Genomic DNA, 25,635 nt, shown 5'->3' with positions numbered 1-25,635 from the left:
TTACAAATCTCTTCTCTTTTCCTCTCTGTGCCTTGGTCCTTTTCCCAATTACCCCTGAAATGCTCTCTCACTCCCACTCTTCTTTCTCAAATGTCCCCTCCCTCTCACCTGATGTGCGGCCATCTGGCTCTCAGGGCTCTTGCTGGCCTCCAGGCCCTCATTGAGAGCCCCCTCAATGGACTCCATCTTGGTGGAGATGGACTGGAGGGCCTCTTGGTAGTGCTGCTGGCGTTCCAGTGCCTCGTACAGAGTCTTCTGCTTCTCACTGATCTGCGAAGCGAGCGAAGGAGTGGGAGGGAGAAAGAACAACAGAGAGAAGAGGAAACAGATGAGGTCAGAATATTGAATTCACTTATGGGACTAATGAATGGTACCAGGCCTAGAAAAAACATTAAAACAACGTATGGGTCAAAGGTTAGACAGTTAAGGTTTGGGCCTTTTGGTGGGGACGTACCACATTCTTAAGTGTTTCCCAGGACCGCTGCAGATCATCCAGGTTGGCATTGGACTCCAGAGACGGGTCATACAGTTCCTGTAGCGGGGCGCGACTCAGAGAGGCCCGTCCCTGCCATACAAAACATATCAGTGTGGGTTTGAATGCCTGTGCGTGTTTGTGTGGTGTGCGCGAGTACAACTGCCTTCTGAATGAGTTAGTAGTTGCTTTCAAGTCCGTCAATGTAGTAAATTGCCAACTACATACCGGAAGCCATTCAGAACATTTAGGACTTGGGGCTCTCATCAAGCAGGATCATTAACAGAATTTCAGTGTTACAGTGTGATATTTTAAGGCACTGTTCTCGCTTTAGCAGAGACTGCATTCACAGTAAATGTTGCGAACGTCGGCTGCATCAGGAATGACGTATTCATGTCAGGTGCCAAGGTCCAGTGGTAAGAGTCCCGCCTATAGTGAGATCATGAATGAACAATGAAGAAAGACCAGCATTCTTGTGTAAACATTTCCAAGGCAGGACACGCTCACACCCCCTCCTCCCATAACACATGCGTGTTCACACAAATGTGAAGGGGTAATGCAAGGAGCTCAACGGGCTTTGTCTTTGGCACAAGTCAACTGTTTCCATGTCAGTATGTGGAACTGCTTCCATTCATGTCCCGCTCTCTGTAAAGGCTTTCCTCATCCCCCTCAGCCTTTCGCCATCCTACCTTCTCACTTTCTGTGCTGAAAATCCGTTTGGTTTCAGTGTTAAAGCTCTTCATTTCTGCTGAACTGGGAGATTCCATTATCAGCAAGACACACAAGCAGTTACTTGTGATTGAAGTGAGACAGCAGTGGACAAACTCTTACTGACTATTCTCCCAAAAAAGCTAGCTCGGTTATCTGACCATTTCGGCATTTATGTTGTTGACCACATATCGGCGATGGATGTGAATGTATGATGTGCCTGCCCAAGCGAGTTTTGACTGTCTTTGTGTTTTCATGCAGCAACTTACAGTACCTTTCTCAGATCTCAATGTTCCTTATGTTGCGCTTGTTGTTCTATTTATTAGTGGAAATGTCCTTGAGCTAGCAACCGATTCAAAGCAGATTCAAAGCCTGCTGTTGGGACAAGTTTAAACAGCTGACGTATGAGGGTAGCAAGGCCAGGTGAATTGGTTGGTGGCCAGTTAGGGGTTATATATTACCTGGTTAAGGGGAGGGTCTGCATTAGCCCCTGGCGAGGGGGAGCGACAAGCAGGAGAGGAGACCTCGCTGTTGGTGCCCTCCTCCCCTGACTCCTCTGTTACGGGGGATAGGAGTGTGTGACAGCGACCAGCCGTCATCTGACCACATACACGCGTGCGTGCACACACAAACACATAAGACAGAGAGAATGAGAGAGAGTCCAGAAAGGAAGATGAGAGAACAGGAAGAAATACCCAAAGACAAAACAGTAATTAAGAAAATAAAACACAGAGAGAGAGGACATGAGCATTAATTAGAGTGTGGATGGCTAGAGCATTGCAGAGCAAGCACACTGCTGATTAATCACACAGAATCAAATGGCATCCCAAGCATTACAATCAGATCACATTACAACTATTGATAGAACACATTCCCCAAGCAACACACATAGAAGCACTTTGGAAACCTATAAAATGCACTATAAACTTAAATTTGTATATATAGCTTCTAGGTACTGTTCTGCACTGCAGCTCTCTGCAGTTAAATGTATGATTGGTAGACTTATGAAACTGCAAGGCAATGAATGCCCCACTTTCTTTTTTTACTGGATTCATCTGGGAAAAGGAATGTCCAGTGCCGGGAAGTAAACTCCTGCGCAAACACTTATGCATACTCAAGGGACAGCTAAACACAGTTCTTCAGGCATACACCCCATTGTCTGCATGCGTTAGCATACATATACACACACACACAAAGTAGCCTGATGTCAAGCTTACACAAACGTATCCCTGTTATTTGAGAACAGAAAGTACGGCAACAACCTGTTGACCACGACAACATAAACAAACTGTTTGTTTTTTTAATGTATTTTTTTTTTTAACCCCTGCTTCTATATCCTATAGGTGACGTAAGAGAAGCTGGTTCATCCAGTATAGAGTTACCAACAGGCATTTGGATAAAGGAAGCAAGTGTGCTGCAACTGCCCGTGACAAAAGAGTAGAGCGACAAGGTTGTCTGCCTGCCTGTCTCCCTTTCAATCTGCCCGTCTCAGTGAAGACAGCGGCCCTGAGACGGGAAACCTACGGGGCTGCTGTCTCTGGTTCATGTGGAACTTAGCTGACAGAGTTTGACCTCGTTATATGTCACCATGTTTTTTTCTCCTTTTCTGGGCCCTATGATGCAACACCAAGCAATGTCCCGCTAACAGACTGGCATGTGTGGGAACTGTTATGGTAATGTGTGGTGGAAAAGTAACAGTCATCAGAGGAGTCTGGAAAACTTTCTCAACAATAACTAATGAAAGAAAGTCCAGTGTATGCTGAAATCATACATCACACACACACAGACATTCAAACTGTATCCTGTTTCCTGGCCCGTTGAGACAAAACAGACACAAACAGCAACAGAGGGCAAAGAAGGAAACTGATTTAGGGCTTGAAGTAGCAAGAACGAGAGAGCGGGCAAACAGAGACAGAGGGGGCAGAGTATGAAAAGGGTATTCCGAGGTCACTAAATAGGGTAACAGCAGTGGAAGATACAGTATGTCTCGCACAGAGCCATACAAATGGACAACAGAAAAGTCTCCATTAACTAAGCACACACACACACACACACACACACACACAGCGCCGTATGGAACACACAGGGTGATTTTCAATCGACGATCCCTCACCATGACGACGGAGGGGTGTGCTGGCGGTTGTTTGGTGGGCATCTCCTCATCGCTGAGCTCGTCCACGCCGTCGGACAGCCCCTCCACCTCACTGACCGTCAGCAGCATGGTGGCGTGCTTGGCCTTCACGGTCAGCATCTTACACTTGGAGTTCAGAGACGCTATCTGCTCCTGGTAGCCTCGGATCTTCAGGGCTAGCTCCTGTCAAAACATACCCAACCAGCAGTCAGAATGCACCCACCCCTCCAATGGGTTCAGCACTTCGTGGTTCAGTCCACAATCAGAAAATCAATAGGTCCGGCCCCTGAACAGGGGAGGGGGGTAGCTAGGGTTAACGTTGAATGCGGTGCAGGAAAAAGCACCAGCGAGGGAAGAATAAGTGGAGCAAGATCATTTCGGTTCTTTCTCTCCGCTTTCTCTCCCTCCCAGCCAGACAGTATGAATGTGTATGAGAGAAGGAATAGCACAGACTCTGGCTAAGTGACACACACACACACACACACACACACACACACACACACACATAGACTCTGGGCTCTCTGAGCCAATCAGAGCAGACCAGAGGCGGGTGAGTCACAATGGTAAGCTCCATAGGACAGGATGTTTGGTAGAGAGCTAACCGAAGCAGTGCAAAATCCCTCCACCACTCTCACATTATACACACAAAGGGTTCAGAGACAGGAAGTGAGATCACAACCCCCCCTTCTATTTTCCTCCCTCCTGCTTCCTACTCCCTCCTCCAATCCTAAAGTGTAATTCCCTGACAACCAGAGAGTGGATAGGAGAGGGAGGGAGAACAATGTGACTATGTGGGTGTCAGATTACAGCCCAGCCGAGATCCAGATAGTGGGTGGGTGCCCTGATGGTCAGGTCACGTGACTCAGTGGACCAGTAGAACTGCGGCTATCAGCTCAGCTGGTCTCTGTTGAACTCAGTCACTCGGCCAAGCCAGATGACTGCAGCAGAGAGAATAAGACCGCAGCTGCAATCCAACACAAGTACATGGGAATGTGTGTGTATGAGTGTAACTCCTTCAAGTATGTCTGTTTGCCTCTTTCTGTCTCGCGGAGGAATCAAATACATGTTCAGTGTAGTGTGAAACCTGCAGTACAGGCAAACAGCTTAAAATCTCTAGTCTAATATTGCAGTTGGGTAGCTACAACAAAACAACCTAGAACATTCTACATTTTTAGAAGGAGTCATTCTCTGTGTGCACAGTGTCATTACAGGGGAAACCAAATACAAAAGGAATGTTTTGGAGATAAATAGAGTGAGATAAAGAGAGAGAGGTAGAGATAAAGAGAGAGAGGTAGAGATAAAGAGAGAGAGACGGTGTATGCTTAATAGCCACTCTGCTATAAGCAAGGCTTAAACTCAGTAGCTAGTATTTTCTACTCTATTCAGGCCATGTGATTAACTAATTTCGACACTTTGTTTATGTTCCATTTTAATTTGTGTGACTGTTCTTGCCTATAGGTGCATCAGTGTTGTGTTATATGTCATGTATTATGCTTTATGTGGACAAAAGGAAGAGCTGTCGCTAGAGCAAAAGTCAACAGGAATCCTAATAAAGAAATATATTATTTAGCCTGGTCAAAGTTACCATCAATGGGGAGATTACTATAATATAGCCACTGAATAATGTCCCTCTTTTCATTTATCAGTTAGAAAACAAAGCTGGAGGAACTCATCCTGATATAATCCAATTCAGTTGAAAGCAATTTCTAGAGTAGACATGTTCATCTTTGGAGGTTTGAAATAGCATCATCTGCAGCAATAACCAACCAGAGCTTCAAAACAATTGTGAAACTGAATAGGTTATGAAAATGAACATCCTTTACTAGGATATATAAGTATATATATTTGACTCATTTTTAAACGTTTACAAATAATGTTACCAGGTAAGTACAGTTTGCATACCCTTGGAGAATTGGTAATATAAAGCTTTGGAGACCACTGCAAAACTATCGGTTTCTCTGGTTTTACTATTCATAGGTATGTGTTTGAGTAAAATGAACATTTCACCCAAATTCTAAAATACAAATATTGTCATTTATTAGAATATTTATTTGTAGAAAACAACAAATGGTCAAAGTAACCAAATAAAATATGCATTATTTTCAGACCTCAAATAATCCAAAGAAAACAAATTCAAATACATTTTTCAACAACAAAATACTAAATGTTTTAATCAACATTTGGTGGAATAACCCAGATTTTTTATTACAAATTTCATGCATATTAGCATGCTCTCCACCAGTCTGTCACATTGCTGTTGGGTGACTTTGTGCCAAAAATGTCAAAATGTAAATAGCTTGGCTTTGTTTGACGGCTTGTGACCATCCATCTTCCTCTTGATCAAATTCCAGAGGTTTTCAATGGGGTTCAAGTCTGGAGATTGGGCTGGCCGTGACACGGTCTTGATCTGGTGGTCCTCCATCCACACCTTGATTGACCTGGCTGTGTGGCATGGAGCATTGTCCTACTGGAATAAACAATTCTCAGAGTTGGGGAACATTGTCCGAGCAGAAGGAAGCAGGTGTTCTTCCAGGATAACCTTGTACTTCACATAGACAATTCTGTCTGATTCCAGCCTTGCTGAAGCATCCCCAGATCATCACTGATCCTCCACCAAATTTCATATTGGGTGTGAGACACTGTGGCTTGTAGGCCTCTCCAGGTCTCCATCTAATCATTAGACGACCAGGTGTTGGGCAAAGCTGAACATTTGACTCCTCAGAGAAGATGACCTTACACCCAATTCCTCTATGGTCCAAACCTTATGGTCTTTTGCAACTTCAACATGGCTCTTCTTAGCTTCTCATTGATTAAGTGCTTTTTTCTAGCTTTGCACTACTTCAGCCCTGCCCCTAGGAGCCTGTTTCGAACCGTCCTCGTGGTGCGCTTCACCCCAGCTGCTGTTTGCCATTCTTTTTGTAGGTCACTTGATGTCATCCTACGGTTGTTGATTGCCATTTGAATGAGTTGACGTCATCTCGGTCAGTGGACAGTCATTTTCGCCCTCTGCCAGTCTGTGGCTTTGTTGTCCCCAATATCTTTTGCTTGACCTTGTTCTTATGAACCTCCATCTTTGACATTTTCAGGATGGAAGCAACCCGAATGGGCAGATATATCACCTGCAAGAAGTTTGAGATCTCCCCAGAGTGGCTCGATGATATTAAGGTCAGGAGACTGTGTTGGCCACTCCAGAACCTTCACCTTTTTCTGTTGTAACCATTGGAGGGTCAACTTGGCCTTGTGCTTAGAGTCACTGTCATGCTGGAAAGTCCAAGAGCGTCCCATGCCCAGCTTTCATGCAGAAGAATGCAAATTGTCTGCCAGTAATTTCTGATAACATGCTGCATTCATCTTGCGTTCATCTTGCCCCCCTATCTCGAACAATTCTTCTGGCAGTTTAGGCAGAAATCTTTCTTGGTCTACCTGACCTTGGCTTGGTATCCAGAGATTCTCGAATTTTCCACTTCTTAATAAGTGATTGAACAGTACTGACTGGCATTTGCAAGGCTTTGGATATTTTTTTAATATCCTTTTCCATCTATATGAAGTACCATTACCTTGTTACGCAGGTCTTTTGACAGTTCTTTTCTGCTCCCCATGGCTCAGTATCTAGCCTGCTCAGTACATCCCTGTGAGGGCTAACAAACTCATTAAATATTCATACACAGACATTAATTTCAATTTAAAGAGCACGTACAGGTGTGGGAAATTTACGTTTAATTGCTTTTAAAATCCATCCATCCACAACACAACAAAAATATATATATATATATTTAAACAGAAAGTCCAGAGACTCTCAGCTGAGCCCTGTTTACAATACATTTAAAATATAAGAAGCTAACAAAAAACAACTAAAAACTACACCTTTAAAATACATAATTACAAAAGAAAATATTAGATAAAAACGCTAAAGAATAACAGTTACACTCAACATGAAATCGACCATTTATAATTGCTTTGAATGTACTACTAGAAACCAAAGCATTCAGCTTGACACTCTATTGCAATTCATTCCAAGCATTAGGGGCATGGTATGCAAATGCAGTTTTTCCCAGATCTGAATATTTCTGTGTGATCTCCAACACTAACCACTCATGGGACCGAGTTTGATAGCTGCCAGATCTCCACACTCATTTTGTAGTAATATAACTGGGCAGTTTATACATTAAAGCCTTTCACACAAATATCTTCCAGTGCCTGGAACTCATAGCAGTCAGGGAATCCCAGCCAACAATAGAGTACAGGAGACAATGTGTACACGATAGTTGGTGCCAGTAATAAAGTGCAAGGCAGCATGATATACTGCATCTAAAGGTTTCAGCACCGACACGGATGCATGCATATTCAGAATATTCCCCTAGTCAGGCACTGACATAAAAGTAGTGTCAAAAATATCATGTCTATGCTGGTATGACAGACACAATTTATTCCTAGAAATGAAGCCCAATTTAATTTGTAGCTTTTTCACCAATTTTGAAAGAAAGATGCTCATCTAGCCAGATCCCAAGGTATTTGTAAGTGGGAACACAGTCTATCTCAGATCCATCCAGGGTACAAATCTTAAAATAATTTACATTATTATTTTTACGCTTTTCCCTGCATTCAGGACAGTTTTAAATCAATAAAGGATTTTTGTAAAAAACATGCAAATGCTTGAGCAGGAGATGGGGCAACAGCATAAAGTATTGTGTCATCAGCATAAAAATTATACTTACTCTACAGTTCCTCACTGTTTTACAGATTTGTATAAATAAATGCCATCTGCAAAACAGATGTTAACCTGTGTGTGTCACCTTGTGTGTCTGTAATAAGGACAAACATTCAAGGTTATGTAAACTTTTGATCAGGGCCATTTTGGGTGATTTCTGTTATCATTATGATTTAAAAAGGAGCCAAACATCTATGTGATGATAAATGGCTTCATATGATCACTATCCTTATTTTCAAAATCAATGCCAAAATGTCACCATTTCTGTCAGGATATGCAAACATTTGAGCACAACTGTATCCAAAGAACAGATTTGTGATTTAAAACAACTCAGATTTTTTTTTGTTTTGTTCAAGGTCCTTCGCTCAGCGATTAAAACTAGGAACATTTCTTAGACAGGTTTCTGTGTAATGACATCATAGATGTAAGTCGAGGGAGCCAAGACAGATATATTAAAAAATATGTTTTCTGTCCATCTTTATTTTTATATGACAAAGTAAAAAGAGATTCCCTCTGTTTTTGTGTATGTGTGTGAATGTGTGTATGTGTGTGTATGTGTGTGCACCAGTTTTAATAATACTTTTAATAAAAAAAAATATTTAGCATTTAACTTTATAGGTACATTCGCCAGTTTTTTGGAAAATGGTTACAATGGTTAGGGAAAATAGGATTTTTAATGGGAATCCATTTTTAGGTTCCCACACGTTGGTAAAACATAAAATATGTTTGCGTGTGTGTATAATTTGTGTGTAAATATCTTACCTCGTGATGGTGTATCTGGGCCTGTAGTTCATGTATGTTACTGGTTGAGACTGGTCGGTCCTGTATAATGCGGTGAGCTTCCTCAATCAGCCTCTGTAGGTTCCTCACTTCCTGCTCATACTGCTCATACTGCACCACAGCCTCCTGGGAAAGAAAGTCCAGAGCAGGTTTGGGAAAAATAAAACTACAATAAGGCTTTGCCGAAAAGGAATATGGTAACATTTTAATTTGTCTTTGTTTCTTTGCAAAATGAATGTTTCTAGCACCCTAGTATGTTTAATTAATAATATTTAATAATAACTGAAACGTAGCTCTAACCTTTCATCCTTACGCATACTTAATCTTTACCAAACAATTGTGACAACAAATCATCTCAAATCCCCAAATGATTCTCCAGATGTCCCTTGGTGGCATATGATGCGCCCTCACACAAATTGGCCCTTGTTGAAAAACACTGCCCTACTGTACGTGTTCCATTTCCCATTTGTCTGCTTGAAGAAAGCCTGTCACACTTAAATAGTGGTTGTGCCCTGCACTGAAACAGAATTCTCTTTTTTCTCAGCTTTCCAAACATTTCTGTAACATCGGATGCTGCCCCCTACCTGAAGGATGTTGCACTGCTGGATGGTGGTATGCTGTAGTTGGCTGGCCTCTAGCTGCAGACTCTGGGCTGTTCTGCAGATGGGCAGGCTGGCCACTACGTCCTCCGGCAGCCGGAGGGCGCTCTGACACAGCTGCACCGCTTGCACCTGCTGTTTGAAGGCCTCCATATCCACCAACAGACGCTAGGCAGACAGGTCAATAGAGTGTAACGTAAGCAGAAAAGCACAGGTGGGGGGGGGTGGTATACAGCCAATATACCACCTCTAAGTGCTGCTCTTAGGCACTTCGCATCCTAAGTAGCTGGACGGCGTTTAGCAGTGGTATATTGGCTGTATATCATAAACCCCAACTGCCAATCAGTAATCAAACCACCCGGCTTATAAAGGGAATAATGCCTGGATATATTTTGTAGAAATCTGCTGTTCTAAGTTGCTTATCTCCCCGCACTTATGCTCTCTTGCAATGTACATGCACACACGAACACACACGCACCATCATACATACATACATCCATTAACTGGCTACAGTGTTTCAGGTACTGGGACACAAGCATTTAGCATCACCTGCAACAACATCTGCAATTATTATTTTTAATTCTTTATTTTAACAGTTAAATGGATTGTAATTTGGCAGCAGCAGGGGAAAATGTACTTTTCAACCATAAAATAATTGTGTTCCTCATAAAGTAATGAAATCCCAAGGTCAATTATCAAACAAATACTATCACATGGAATGTATCACATGGAATGAATTGCTGATTCAAATCATAAAAGCAAAGACAGCTGTGTCATGTGTTTGAGTGCCCATCAGTGTGGGAGGTCAGGTCAGATGGGCGGGGCATGTTTGTGTCAGATCAGGGTTTTGCTTACCTGTCTGTGTGTCAGCTGGTCCCTAAGGCTGAGCCGTGCCAGGTCGGGGGAGGTGAGGGTCAGCTGTGCCTGGTCCAGAGAGCCGTGCAGGGTCTTCACCTCAGCCTCCAAATGGACCATGTCCTAGTAAGAGACACACCGCTTACACAAAGTCACCAGTCCCCATCCGACCCGCCATTCCAAAAAAAACATGGAAACCCAGGGATTCAAACTAGGTTTTCACTCAGAATTCTATCAGTGATCATTAGAAACAGACGGTGATCTAGCGACACCCTGCAGGGGAGTTGGATCAGATTAAGAGATCATACAGTCTGTGGCACCGGCACAGTTGGCCTCGCTTTCTATCATTCTGGGGTCACGGCTGGCGGGGACGACTAGCGCAGGGGTTGTTTATGACCACAAGATGGCAGTGTGGTGTCAATATACCCTTTCTACACAACTGGCCCATAATAACACATTTCATACCTACATCGTTTGTACAAATCCCAGGTTTCCTGATTTCTAGTGGCCCAAGTGGTGCTTCATGTTTTATTGTTTTAACATCTATTGTGTTGCATCTATTACAATATGCTATAAACCACATAGTGATTAGAAAAGACTAGAATCCTGGGCTAAGGTTAGGCTGGTAATATGAAGAAAGATTTACTGATCAAATATATGATTCAAATTCCAATGAATAACGTCAGGGTTCTTGGAGAAAAGTGTGTTGTGGGTGGAAAACGACAGGAGAAGAGTGTATTCTCGGTGGAAAACGACAGGAGAAGAGTGTGTTATGGAGGGAAAATGACTGGAGAAGAGTGTGTTATCGGTGGATAACAACAGGAGAAGAGTGTGTTGTGGATGAAAAATGACTGGAGAAGAGTGTGTTGTGGGTGCATAACGATAGGATGAGAGTTGTGTGCGGGTGGAAACGAGAGGAGAAGAGTGTGTTACAGGTGCATAACGACAGGAGGAGAGTGTGTTGTGGATGGATAATGACCCATACATTACTAGATCATAAAATAAGTATCATATTTTTTTATACATATTTTACCAGGTAAGTATGACTGAGATTAACATATAGTCTCCAGCCACATACTGGAAGTATTTTAATAAAGCAATTAGGGTTCACTGGTTAGTGTGATCGTGTAAGCCTGGTTTACATAAACAGCAATGAATTGACTGATATGATGTATACTCCCACCTGAACGAGTTGAAATTCCAGCATTATCATTTCAACATCATGGCGTCGGAAAATAAGAATAACCTAAGCATTTAATTATAAGTGTGTTACCATGGTGAAATGACATTTACCTTGGCGGCATCCTGCAGGCTCTGGAGGCGTGTCTTTGCTCTTTGCTGCAGCTCATCAGTGTGCCTGCTCAGGTGTTTTACGGTTTGGCTCCACCCCTCCATCTGTAGCACCTCCCCCAGCTGCCCCTCCCTCTCCCCCATTGCCTCCAGGTCACCATGGAGACCACGGCCTTCACGCAGCACCCCCTGTCACCATAGGAATACAAAGAGAGAAGTGGCAGAGAGAGAAGATTTGTCACAATGTCACTCATATTCTCAAAAGGGTTCTTCGGACAACCAAAGAACATTTAGAGAACCCTTTTATTGTAGCGCAGGCTATGGAAAGCTCTAAAGAATCTGACTTCTCTTTATGGAACTCTGTAATGAGATACCGACCTGGTGGGCTCTGATTTGCTCCTGAAGCTGAGAGGCGGAGCTCCAGACAATGCTGCCACTGACCAGGGCCTCTGCTTTATCTGCCCAGCTCAGGAGGAACTGCCTCACCCCCTTATAATCTTCCAGCTGCTGCTCTGCCTGCTCAGCACAGAGGGAGGAGAAAGGAGGAGCAGAGAGTGGAGAGGAGAAGAAGAACAGTTGTTGTCATCACTGTACAGTGGTATGAAGTCAGGTTTGCACAGCAGGTTGCCTAAGTGGATGAGTTATCAGGGCCAAAGGTGGATGGAGATGGATGGACATCTGACCTTGCGTAGCCGATTGGCCCTGTCCTGGGCCTCCTGCATGGTGAGGCGCTGGACCTCGCTCAGTCGGGACAGGGCGTCTCCCAGCTTCTTACACAGTAGAGGGTTCTGGTCCCCAAACTCCTGCACTGCCACGCCCAGATCAGCCAGAGAGCGACCACAACCCTCACACTCTTCACAAAGATACTGAGGGAGAGATATGGAGAGAAGGAGAAGAGGATGAGGAGATGGAAGGAGACAGAAACATAGAGGATATATAAAAATCCCATTTGAAAGTGGATCAATCTTGAAAGGGGGCGGTTCTTGGCCTTCCAAGTTGTCACTAATACCCTTACACACCAGTCAATGTCAACGTCTGAAACAATTATTGCCTGGGTAATGGGAGGCTAATTGCAGTATAATTACCTTGGTTTCCTCCTTCGCCTGCTCTAGGTCTGTAGCTTTCTCACTGATCTTCAGAGAGATGTTCTTCAGCTTCCCCTCAATGTCCAGCAGTCTGGAACTAAAGTCCTCCTTCACATCTTTGGTCTGCTGCACCTCCCTCTCCCTGGCCTGGACCTTAAGGAGTCAAGGGAGAAATTAGATTGACAGAATGTCTAATGTTGCCTTCATCTCCTACTGTACTCTCATTTGTCTCTAAAACACATTAGCATAAAGCAGAGTGCCCGATACAGACCAAATGCAAGAAGTGACATCACAACTTTCAGAAAGCTAGAGATATGTAGGTCTCATATGGGACAATGCATTTAAATAATTATATGATGTAGATATATACTATATAATCACCTGTCTACCTAACTAGTTAATTAACTCACTCTTTCACTCACTAAACTAAAATAAACAAACACACATCCCCCAAGACAGTGTGGAAGCTGACATTTTCTGTTCCAGAGGGTGTGTACCTGGTCCTCAGCAGAGCCCAGGGCGAGTGTCACTTCAGCCAGCTGCATGCTCAGTTCAGAGGGTAAGGCCGTCTGGAGGTCCTGGTACTTGCTGTGTTGCAGCTCTGCCATCCTCTCAACACTCTGGCGCCTACTGATGACCTCATCATGTGCTGTCTGTGGGACATGGGAAAAAGCACTGTGTCTTTATGCAGGTCAAGCAGCGCAAGTGTGTGTTTATTTGTTTAGTTATATCCATATAAGCTGATGCCAATGGAGGCTGTTCGATTACTGTGGTGCGACATTTAATGCCAAATACATTACAGCTAAACAAAAACTTTGCATATTTTTTTTTATAAAACAACTCCTTGCAGACATAACAATGTTTGTGTTTGTGTGTGTGCTTCAGTTGCACCTCCAGCTCGTGCAGCAGGGAGTCCAGATCAGACGAGGGGCTCAGTAGCAGTCCTCTGGTGTCCTGGATCCAGCCCTTGACCAGCCCCAGCTCCCTCTCCACCTCCTCCCTCTCTCTCAGCTCCTGCTGGACCTGGGCCCTGCTACCACGCACCTGCAGCACCAGGCTGAGACAAAATAATACGCAAGGGGATACCTCACTGTTAAGAAAGGCTTTTCACCGCGAGTCTCCTCTGTCGACACGGTAGCGGTGATATGGTGGATTAACAGCAAACGCCTCCCTTCACCGTACCTCTCATATCTCTCCACCATACTCCGGATCCCCTTCAAACAGATGGCCTCTTCTCGGGTCTCGTCGGATTTCTCAGTTTCCACCTCTACTTCCTGCTGTTCCTCTCCTCTCAGGCTGAATGCGTGTTGCGCCAGCAGGGCAAGCGCAGACTGTTCCCGCTCCACCTCCAGGCTGAAGGAGTCGTGGTATTCTAGCAGGCTTTGTAGCGCAGCCCTCGTGGCAGCCTTCTCCACTGTGCTGTCTGGGACACGAGAGTGGAGATCCACTGACACCGACCGCGCCTTCTCCATCTGGGGACGGAGAGACAAAACTCTGTCATACTGAACAGAAACATGCTAATAGAAAAAAAGGATCATGTGGTGTTGTCTCACGCTTTCTCTCTAATAAGAATTATTAGGAACACCATACTAATACTGTGTTTGACCCACTTTCGCTTTCAGAACTGCCTTAATTCTACGTGGCATTGATTCAACAAGGTCCTGAAAGCATTCTTTAGAAATGTTGGCCCATATTGATAGGATAGCATCTTGCAGTTGATGGAGATTTGTGGGATGCACATCCAGGGCACGAAGCTCCCGTTCCACCACATCCCAAAGATGCTCTATTGGGTTGAGATCTGGTGACTGTGGGGGCCATTTCAGTACAGTGAACTCATTGTCATGTTCACGAAACCAATTTGAAATGATTTGAGCTTTGTGACATGGTGCATTATCCTGCTGGAAGTAGCCATCAGAGGATGGGTACATGGTGGTCATAAAGGGATGGACATTGTCAGAAACAATGCTCAGGTAGGCTGTGGCATTTAAACGATGCCCAATTGGCACTAAGGGGCCTAAAGTGTGCAGAGAAAACATGCCCCACACCATTACACCGCCACCACCAGCCTGCACAGTGGTAACAAGGCATGATGGATCCATGTTCTCATTCTGTTTACGCCAAATTCTGACTCTACCATCTGAATGTCGCAACAGAAATCGAGACTCATCAGACCAGGCAACATTCTTCCAGGCTTCAACTGTCCAATTTTGGTGAGCTTGTGCAAATTGTAGCCTCTTTTTCCTATTTGTAGTGGAGATGAGTGGTACCCGGTGGGGTGTTCTGCTGTTGTAGCCCATCCGCCTCAAGGTTGTGCATGGTGTGGCTTCACAAATGCTTTGCTGTATACCTCGGTTGTAACGAGTGGTTATTTCAGTCAAAGTTGCTCTTCTATCAGCTTGAATCAGTCGGCCCATTCTCCTCTGACCTCTGGCATCAACAAGGCATTTTTGCCCACAGGACTGCCGCATACTGGATGTTTTTCCCTTTTCACACCATTCTTTGTAAACCCTAGAAATGGTTGTGCGTGAAAATCCCAGTAACTGAGCAGATTGTGAAATACTCAGACCGGCACGTCTGGCACCAACAACCATGCCACGCTCAAAAATCCCATTCTGACATTCAGTTTGGAGTTCAGGAGATTGTCTTGACCAGGACCACATTGAAGCAACTGCCATGTGATTGGTTGATTAGGTAATTGCATTAATGAGAAATTGAACAGGTGTTCCTAATAATCCTTTAGGTGATTGTATATGCACAAAGAAAATAACGAATGTTTAACGGTCCGGTAAACCTTCCGCTCTAATCAACTTAGAGAAAACATTTTTGAAATGTAGAGCGGTATTGCTCACCAATGACAAAAAAAGAGAGCGGTGTTGTTCCACCCAATGCCAATGATCTCATCTGCAAATTCCATTGACATCCATTTTTACCAACACCAGTGTTGTCATGTCCGGCATAGAGCCTATAGCAATGTATCTTTACTCAGTTTCTTCCAAAAAAAACATAAGTCAGGCAGAAATGCATCTCTAGAGAGCCATGACAAGCATGCAAAACATGTCACAGCGACAAGTCCTTTTCTGACAAAGTTCAATCTGGTTTAGGCATTATTAGCCAGGCTGACCCAAGTGGTTGAAGCTGTTGCTCTATCTAATTACCCTGGCAACAGTTTGTCCTAATCTTAAAAACCTCAGTATACAACTTTTTTTTCCATAACTGATTAACTACTGATGTGCAATGTTTGCTTATACAGCTCTGATCTAGGTAGAAGGCTTTTTTTTACAGTTGCCCCGCTGATGTGTCACATTACAGTGTTATTCATATGAATGAAGATTAAGTGTGTGTCCTTAGCATAGGCTAAATTATCAACAGAGTCAGGAAATTGGGTTACAATTCGCCCAAGTTTACCGGACCTTTATGTGAAAATGCATATTTTAAGATGCTATTGACATTACCAAATGTTCCGCAGTTGTTACACTAAGGTACAAATGTGCATGATTAGGTAATTTGTGACTCTGAATACTTTGACTATTTTTGTTTGCTCTTTTATGTCATTGTTAATCAATGATTTTCTATCACATGACCGAATATCCTGTTAAGTAGTTGTGTTTTGTGGGAGAAAATGCTCGGGAAAATACTTCCCTGCCTTCCGCTTATGCTGATGCTTTAGCCAGAGTTAACCACTGGCTTGATGCCTAGAATTACATCACTGAGTAGTAGCATGTTCTCTATTAGCATCCAACAAAAGTGACCTAAATCCACAGCAGTACGCATTCTGGAACAACTGGTCTTAGTGACAAGGCTGAGCCTCAACCCACTGCTCGATGTTATCAACAAAGGATTCTTTGTTTTGTGGAAAGCATTTCAAAATTATAAGCAGCTGAAACAAAACGTCACAGCCTAAACTCAGTTGCCTGTGGCCTCTTCCGCCATAAAAAAAAGAAACAAAAACAAGACGGCAAGCACTTGGGCTGACGATAAAGAGTTGGTAGCATTTTGGTTTCCAAACAAACTGACAAGGACAGCCAGCAACTAGTAATGTATTATATTTATATAAATTATATTGCAAGGTTATAAATGTGTAATAAATGTGTATATTGTGAGGTATATATTTGGATATATTCATGTGTATGTATGTTGTAATAATAAAATAACTGAATAATTGACATGTAGCCCATTGACAGATTTGCATCTGAACCACTGAGATATTTCTCCGTAAGAGATCTGGGAAAACCAACAGGCTGCCGCTGCATCCTCAGAGAAAAAAACTTTTCCATATCCATTAATTTCTGCTAATAATACATGCTGTTGTCACATCCTGGTTATGCTCCTAGCCATCTCTGCGCTGGGCTGGGGGCATAGTCAGGACAGGACGGAAGGTGGCACCTCTAGCCACCTCTGGACCTTTTGGTCTCACCAATTGGAGGCAGGTGTTGATCGTTGCCTCCAATTGGGGACCCTATTTAAGTTCCCTGTTTAGGCACACCCGTGTGGTTCATTTTGGTTTTGCCTTTGTGTTTTCACTGGATGCCCACGTCACTAGTTGCTGCGTTTGTTTTGTCTTGACTTAAAACATGGATTATTCTTATCACTACGACTCTGTGCCTGTGTCCTATCGCAACCTGATCAGTGACTGTTGTTACAAATATATAGGCTATGAAATTGAACTACTGGTTTTGGTTACATGGCAGGGCAAAGGTCTTCTCTTGTGGTGAACTGAAATAAGCAAGCTAAAACTCAGAAGAGTTTCTGATGGGCCTGAACATTCAAGCCTGGTCCGACCCAAGCCTTATTACCTGAAGCCCGAACACAAACCCCCAAAAACCTTGATTAACCAAACTAAGTTAAAACTATAGACTCATGTTGCTTTTTCGTTAACATGGCAGAGACTGAAGCAAACCAAGTGTGGAAAGTATTTAATTAAATTAAACAAAAAAAAAACTGGAGAATGTAAAACATCCATAGCTACAGTAGATATAAAAAGTCTACACACCCGTGTGAAAATGCCAGGTTTTTGTGATGTAAAAGAATGAGACAAAGATAAATCATGTCAGAACTTTTCCCACTTTTAATGTGACCTATAATGTGAACAATTCAATTGAAAAACAAACGGAAATCTTCTTGGGGGGAAAATGAAAAATAAAACCTTAAAATAACCTGGTTGCATAAGTGTGAACACCCTGTGTTAACCAATCACATTCAAACTCATGTTAAATAGAAGTCATTACACACCTGCCATCATTTAAAGTGACTCTGATTAATCACAAATAAAATTCAGCTGATTTTCCTGACATTTTCTTAGTTGCATTTCAGAGCAAAAGCCATGGTCAGCAGAGAGCTTCCAAAGAATCAGAGGGATCTCATTGTTGAAAGATATCAGTCAAGAGAAGGGTACAAAATAATTTTCTAAGCATTAGATATACCATGGAACACAGTGAAGACAATCATCATCAAGTGGAGAAAATATGGCACAACAGAGACATTACCAAGATCTGGACATCCCTCCAAAATTGATGAAAAGACGAGGAGAAAACTGGTCAGGGAGGCTTCCAAGAGGCCTACAGCAACATTAAAGGAACGGCAGGAATTTCTGGCAAGTACTGGCTGTGTGCTACATGTGACAACAATCTGCTGTATTCTTCATATGAATGGGCTATGGGGTAGGGTGGCAAGATGGAATTTGGCACAAAAACTTTCAGGCATCTTTTAGAAAGCAGAAGATGAAGAGGAAGTTCACCTTTCAGCACAACAACGACCCAAAGCACACATCCAAATCCACAAAAGCATGGCTTCACCAGTAGAAGATTAATGTTTGGAATGGCCCAGCCAGAGCCCAGATGTTAATATACACCTACCCAAAAAGAGTGCTGTAATAAAATCAAAAAGTGCTTCAACAAAGTATTAGTTTAAGGGTGTGCACACTTATGCAACCAAGTTATTGTGATTTTTTTGGTTAGTTTTTTTCTTAAAGATTTCAATTTGTTTTTAAATTGCATAGTTCCCATTATAGGTCACATAAAAGGTGGAAAGAGTTCTGACATGATTTATCTTTGTCTCATTCTTTTACATCACAAAAACCTGGAATTTTTACTGGGGTGTTAATACTTTTTATATCCACTGTAGTATCTTTGGAGATCTGACAGATCTGTTGCCTGTACCTGTGGGTAATTCAGTCAGGGCCAACACCAACAACTTCAGCTATGGAAAAACGGACATCTAAGTGACAACGAAACTGTCGGGAAAACATATGCTCCATAATATTTACACATTTTCATGTTGTACTATACTGTAATAACAGTTGTAAAAAGAACATGTTATCCATGATTTCTAGTTATGTATTAAGCATTGTATTACGCTATTTAAAATGAAAAATGTCTATTTATTAATGGTGCAACACCAACACATATGGGTCACCGAGTGCTCGCTCATTCCTCCTTTTCATTGATGATCATAATTAGAACAGAAATTTGGGCTAAAATTGAAAACTCCAGTATGTGTATAATTTTTGCTGTGGAATAAACATGGCTGTAAGTTTAACATTTAGTACACTTTTTTTAAATGCAAAAGGCACAAAAATATATTTCCATATCTTATTAAATATGTAACCATTGATCTAGCTGCAATAACGTTATTAACATTGGTCATGTTATCAATCTTTTGAATTTAGCCATTGCAAAGTTTTTAGTTAATAAAAGTGAGATTGTCTCAGTAATTAAGCTTTTGTGAAGGGAGTACTCCAGTCAGACACATAAATTACAAGGTAATTTCTGTCAGCAGGCAGCTATGATGTCATGTGCAAATGTGCATTGTGGTGTAGAAAAGACGACTCCTTCCTGCCCCCTGCAATAGTTAATTTTCCATTACCTTAGTAACTGCATTTATATGGATACCAGTGGTATCATAACACTCAATCCTAAAAGTAAAATATCTGTCTATTCTGATGAACATTCCAATGTTTATCTTGGAGTTTTTTTGCATTAATTTAAGTGAACAAAGTGCAAAAATAGTTTTTCTTCTGGGTTAAATTTCAAATTTGAATCAGGGTTCACAGCATTATAGATAATGTCTTGTCATGAGATCAGGTATTCAACTTGCAGCCAGTGTATTATTACCTCAGTATTTCCAGAAGTGAAATCATTTCAGCAAAAGCCAGTTAATATAAAATGGCAGGGGGGGATATTCTTTCAGACCATGAATAATGGACTAGGCGCATGTTAAGATGAGCTACTGAAGATTTAAATATATATTAATTATATATACACACACCGATCAACCATAACATTATAACCACCTGCCTAATATTGTGTAGGCCCCACTTTTGCTGCCAAAACAGCCCTGACCCATCGAGGCATGGTCAACATGGGCACCCTGACTGGTCTGCAGCTAGGCAGTCCCATACGCAACAAACTGTGATGCACTGTGTGTTCTGACACCTTTCTATCAGTACCAGCATTAACATTTTCAGCAATTTGAGCCACAGTAGCTCGTCTGTTAGATCGGACAACATGAGCCAGCCTTCGCTCCCCACATGCATCAATGAGCCTTTGCCGCCAATGAACCTGTCGCTGGTTCACCGCTTTTCCTTCCTTGGACCACTTTTGATAGGTACTGACCACTGCAGACCGGGAACACCCCACAAGGGCTTCAGTTTTGGAGATGCTCTGACCCAGTCGTCCAGCCATCACAATTTGGCACAAAAGTTGCTCGGATCCTTACCCTTGCCCATTTTTCCTGCTTCTAACACGTCAACATTGAGGACAGAATGTTCACTTGCTGCCTAATATATCCCACCAACTGACAGGTATGATAATGAGATTATCAGTGTTATTCACCTCATCTCTCAGTGGTCTTAATGTTATGGCTGATCAGTGTATACTGTATATGTGTATATAGTCCATAAGTAATAAACAGAGCATAGAATATCAGTGTGTACAAATATCTTACATCCTAATGTTTTGTTAAGGTATCATGCATTCAACTTGCGACATGCGACTTATGACCTGAGTATTTCCGGAGTGATAGATATGGCCTTGAGAGCGATCATAGTACAGTATTATCATACATTTTCTACTAACAGCGCAGGACCAAGTACAGTATTCAGGCGTTGACAATTCTCGTACCTTTTCACTGAAGCTCCTCCAGTCTCGAGCATTGTCCTCCAGCGCTCTCCCCTGGGCTTGTGCCACACTGCGCAGCCGTGTCCAGCGCTGCCATAGAGATGACACAGAGTGACCAACAACAGCTTTACTGCACTCTGATCCAACCATCTCCAATTCTGTGGCCTTCTCTCTTAATGCAATCAGGATGGCTTCACACCCTTCTATCTGAATAACAAGAGACTGGAGAGAGGAGAGTGACAGACGTTTAAGGTGAACATATCAGAAATCTTCACAAACTTTCACAAATGTACTAATTCACAACCACATTTCAGTGTAAGTAAAAAGTCAGAATTAGTCATAGCCATTCAAAAACAGCTATAACCAGTCATAGCTTGCCTTGTAACTCTGGAATTTGTCCTCAGCCTCCTGGCTATTGGCGGCCTTAGCCGAGGGGAATGCAGACATCCTACTTCCGGTTTCATCCATCTGTCCAATCAGCTCCTCTCTCTCCTTCTGAAAGGTGTGCCACTTAGCAACAGAGCTACAGACAACATTAATAGGAGAAGAGTTACATTCTGTCACACAAAAACACACAAACACTGACGCACAGCGATGCCTTACCTCAGTAAAATATCCTGTTGACCCCTCAGTTGCTCTTTGACCTCTAAACTCTTCTTTTGCATAACTTCCACAACTTCATTCTTTCTTTCACTTTCTCCCGTGTCCTTTTTCACTCCCAGACCCATCAGATCCAGCTGGGCACCCAGGGTCTCCAGCTCTTCTAAACCAGCCACAAAGCCTTGTTCCTGGGCTAAAATCTCCTCCATCTCCCCAAGACTCTCTGTCAGGTTCTCTAGGTCTACTCCCAGGGTGCTTCTATGAAGGAAAGACCCGGCTTTGTCCAGCCACTGTTGGGCTGACTGCTGGGTGGAGTGGTACTTCTGGATTAGTGACAGGGTCTGATCCAGACTCAGCTAAAGAACACAAAATAATAGAATGTGTTGGACCTTTCATTAGAAATCTTCTCAAACCAATTGAAAAGTTAAGTATTTTTTTAAATTATTACAAAGTTCAAGAAAAGACAAGTGGCAACCACTCAATTAACACTGATGAGAGATTTACAAGGTTAGATGGTCAAGTTGTCAGGGGTATATCTATTCTGGATAAATAATTCACTAAAGGGAGAGATTAAATCAGCATGAGGCTACTTAGAAAAGATTATGGCAATTATGAATTTAACTGGTCTCTTATGAATGTCCTTTCAGCCAAAGCCTGTTAATATGAAACGGCGGGGGCGTTTGTTTCAGACCATCAATAATGGACTAGGCACATGTTAAGACGAGCTATTGAACATTTAAATATATGTATTTAACACCATCTTTAGATCCAATGTGTACACATATCTCACATCCTCTAGTACCTTTATAGATCTACAGACAATTTACCTTTTTGGTGCAAAGTGTTTGTTGGACATCAGCTCTTAGTTTTGCCAGTTCCTGTAGTTGAGCATCAACATGGTCAGGGAGGGTCTCATTCCGACTGCTAAATCTCTGCTTTTCCCTGTTGCCAATGGCATCTGCAACCCTTAGTCTGGACTGCACCTCCTCCACTACCACCTTCAGTCTCCTGACCTCCTCCTCTACCCTCTCAACTTTCACCCATGAAAGGGCCGATGGTTCCCCAAGCTTGTTAATAAGAATCTTTAGCCAATCTAATGTTTGTCCAAACCCTTTCTCAAAGTCTTTATCCTTCATGAGATGGTTTTCACATTCTGAAATGCATTCTTTAACATTTGACCTTAGAGACTGAAGCTCTTTTTGATGCAAGGTCACAACTTCTCTGTTGGACTTGATGGAGGAAGGATCTAAATTCGATATGAGGTCTTCGGTCTGTTCCGCCTGTTGTTTGAGTCTCTCTAGGTGAAAACTCACCATTTCCAGATCTTCCAACAGTGTGTGAAGACTCCTCAGTGTCTCTGCACTATTAGTCTCAGAGTCCAACTTCAGTCTGTTTAATTGCTCTTTTGTTGACTTCAACTCAGAGTCTAGTTTAGCTGATGTTGCTTTCTGCTCAGCCAAGATTTTCACTAAGTTGTCTAAATGTTTTAATCTTTGGTCAATGTTCGTCTTCAGAGAGATATGGAGGTTAACCAGCTCTTTGGTCTCCTCAGCATGGGATTTCTGACCTCTGCTGAGAAACCCCTCATTCTTTCCTCTCAGCTCTCTAACAGCTGGGCTCAGCTGGGCCAGGCTTATAGATAGGTCTGTATGATTGTCACGGAGACAAGCGACTTCTTGTTCCTGAAGGCTGATTGGCTGTTTCGTTAAGACGTCTAACTGCTCCTGAATCTCCTCCAATGCACTCAAAGTGACACTGAAGAAGCACCGGTAGTCTTTTCTCTCTAGGATAGCCTGCTGGATCCTGTCCCTCTTCTCTTTGGCTAATGCTAGGATGCTGTTGTATTGTTGAGGGAGGGCGTTGAGCTTTTCATCCAGGTGGCAGTGGTCTACCTCATTTAACGTTGGGAGAATCTCCTGTCCCACCCTCTGGACGATGAGCAGTAGGTTCTCGTACTCTGACGCCTGCTCTAGAACATTCTGAAACTTAACCATTTGACCTTCCAGTTCTGAATCGTCCTTATCGTCGCAGGTGAAGTCGATCTCAGGGAATGTAATGGCGTCCGCCCTTCTCAGCCAATGACACGTCCTATCGAGGTCAACCTTGAAGTACTTCCTGGATGTCAGGGCTTTTTCCAGGTCATGCAGGCGCTGAGTGGTTCTCTGGAAAGCTGTCTCAAATACCTTCTGGAGCTCCTTGAGCCTGGCCAGAGTCTCCTCTCGTTCCTGGTCTGTGGCATCCCTCTCCAGGTCACGTCCCTGGGCCCACAGATAGGCAAGCTCCCCTTGGTAGGCCCGCAGGCCGCTAAGAACCCCTCGACTGGTCACAACCTGCTTGGCTAGGTCAGCAGGTAGGAGCGCAACATGGTCGTCCACTAAAACCTTCCTCTCCTGCTGCTGGACCCAGGAAAGAGCTCTCCCAACAGCCTGGAGAAACTGGCTCCGCTCTGTAAAGGCCTAGAATAATAATGTATATAATTTTCATTAGTTCAAAGCACATTATATATCTATTTATGGTGTTGTCTTACATACAAATTTAAAGTGCATATATACAGTACATACTATATAAATGTATTTATTTCAGTTGAGTGTCTTAAAAAAGAAAAACAGAAAAAGCAGCAATGCCTTGAATCGTGGAGAGGATATAAATGAAATTCAATGTTGTAATAGACATGAAAACCAAAATGGCTACCAACCTTGCTGAGGTACTTTCTCCGCTGGCTCACCCTGGCCCCCAGAGCCTCCACCTCTCCCTGGGCCTGGAGCACCAGTTCCTGAAGGCGTCTCCTCTCACTGAGGCCCAACTTGGAGGCCAAAGACTGGGCCTCGCTTACTGCCAGGCCCAGCAGCTGTCCCCGAGCCTCCAGCTCCACACACACACTCAGGTGGTCGAACAGGAAGCTCTGTGCCAGGTCTGGAGGAGGGCTGGTCTTCAGGGCTGATGTTAAGGCAGGGCGCTGCTCCTCCACCCACTCGCGGGCTTCCCTTAGCTGGGCTTCCACCCGGCCCAGTTCCTCCAGAGTTGTGGAGGACTCTTGGATCTTCTCCTGGATAAGGCTCTCCAGCTGGAACCAGCGTTGTTCCAAGTGGCCCACCTGGACAGAGAAAAAATAGTTTTTAGTAGAAACTCACAAATAGACCTATCTTTGGTGGTGCTTCAATCTTAATCACATAAATGTACAGGATAATAAAGTAGATACAGGTTTTTATGGCACCTGTTGTTTGACCAGCTCCTTGTCTAGCAGACTGAGGCGTGGCAAAATGGCCTGTCTCTGTTCCCTTAGCTCCTCAAGAGTTCCTCTCTGGTCCCTCAAGTCAGAACACAGCTTCCTGAGAGCCTCGAGGTGCTCACTGGTGCTCTCTGTGTCTGCCCTGAGACAGACAGGTGGACAGGAAGACACACAGACACACAAAAAGGGAAACAAGGAATTCATGTTCGAGTCCACACTTTTACTGTGTGTTTATTTTTGAGTTGAGAAGCATTGTACCTGGCCAGATAGTCCCACTCCCTGGACACCTGGTGGAAGAGCTCCTCCACGGCCGCCACACACTCGTGGTACTCCCCGCTCCTCTGCATGTCCTCCCCCCTCTGCCCCTCCAGCTCCTCAGCCCTCCTCCCCAACTCCTCCCAGGCCCTCCGCAGAACTCCCATCACTTCTAGGGCAGGGGATGCCTGGCCCTCTGTCAGCCCAACCACAGCCTCACTCAGCTGGTTAACGTCGGCCTGTTTCACCCTGAGCTGCTGGAGGAACTCCTGGTAGAAATGGTGGAATATATTATGGTATTTGTTTTGTAGTGCCAGTGCTCCCATCCATCCATCGACCCAGCCATCCATCCATTTACAATTAACTCCTTTGGCAGACGCACTTTCCGAGACACCTACATTGCGGCGCACCGCCTCCTCACCCACCCATCAAACCAACTCGCTTGTTCACCAGTTCAGCATAGAGATATCCAACTAACTACTACAGTCAGTACTGACCTGAGCCTGATCCAGTTGGTTCTGGGCAATCTTGGGCTCCAGTTCAGCGGATCTCCTGGAGAGATTCTGAAGCTGCTGTTCTGTTTCTCTGAGCTGGGCCTCCAGATCGGCCCGCTGCTCCTGAACATCTCTCCAGCTCTCTGCCACCTCCACGCAAACAAGCATCTTCTCCTCGATCTAGACGCAGGGAGTTATGGTATGGTCAGGGTGTGCAATGTGTAATACTACTTAAACACAATATTCAGTACCCCAGGGTGGTCCAGGGATCTACACTGCTGCTCTTGAAGCACATAATGCAACATGGGTCAGAAG

General features: G+C 43.6%; 1 protein-coding gene across 1 annotated transcript in view; it reads right to left on the bottom strand.

Moving 5' to 3' along the window:
• syne1a (spectrin repeat containing, nuclear envelope 1a) overlaps positions 1-25,635 on the bottom strand; it is a 232,178-nt gene that overhangs the window by 52,810 nt on the left and 153,733 nt on the right. Inside the window, exons 75-96 of the mRNA XM_034287789.1 lie at positions 25,324-25,500; positions 24,830-25,095; positions 24,557-24,713; positions 24,038-24,436; positions 22,170-23,798; positions 21,346-21,698; positions 21,121-21,265; positions 20,746-20,964; positions 13,811-14,100; positions 13,520-13,685; positions 13,126-13,281; positions 12,629-12,781; positions 12,227-12,409; positions 11,922-12,059; positions 11,547-11,732; positions 10,254-10,376; positions 9,384-9,566; positions 8,782-8,925; positions 3,294-3,494; positions 1,642-1,779; positions 455-565; positions 109-270 (exon numbers count right to left, since the gene is read on the bottom strand). Of these exons, the coding sequence (XP_034143680.1) occupies positions 109-270; positions 455-565; positions 1,642-1,779; positions 3,294-3,494; positions 8,782-8,925; positions 9,384-9,566; positions 10,254-10,376; positions 11,547-11,732; positions 11,922-12,059; positions 12,227-12,409; positions 12,629-12,781; positions 13,126-13,281; positions 13,520-13,685; positions 13,811-14,100; positions 20,746-20,964; positions 21,121-21,265; positions 21,346-21,698; positions 22,170-23,798; positions 24,038-24,436; positions 24,557-24,713; positions 24,830-25,095; positions 25,324-25,500 (5,679 nt within the window). The remainder of the gene's footprint in view (positions 1-108; positions 271-454; positions 566-1,641; positions 1,780-3,293; positions 3,495-8,781; positions 8,926-9,383; positions 9,567-10,253; positions 10,377-11,546; positions 11,733-11,921; positions 12,060-12,226; positions 12,410-12,628; positions 12,782-13,125; positions 13,282-13,519; positions 13,686-13,810; positions 14,101-20,745; positions 20,965-21,120; positions 21,266-21,345; positions 21,699-22,169; positions 23,799-24,037; positions 24,437-24,556; positions 24,714-24,829; positions 25,096-25,323; positions 25,501-25,635) is intronic.

Source organism: Esox lucius, chromosome 18, assembly GCF_011004845.1.
Source record: "Esox lucius isolate fEsoLuc1 chromosome 18, fEsoLuc1.pri, whole genome shotgun sequence".
NCBI classification, from domain to species: domain Eukaryota; kingdom Metazoa; phylum Chordata; class Actinopteri; order Esociformes; family Esocidae; genus Esox; species Esox lucius.
The sequence above is the reverse complement of the archived record's forward strand: the minus strand, read 5'-3'. Positions and strand labels throughout refer to the sequence as shown.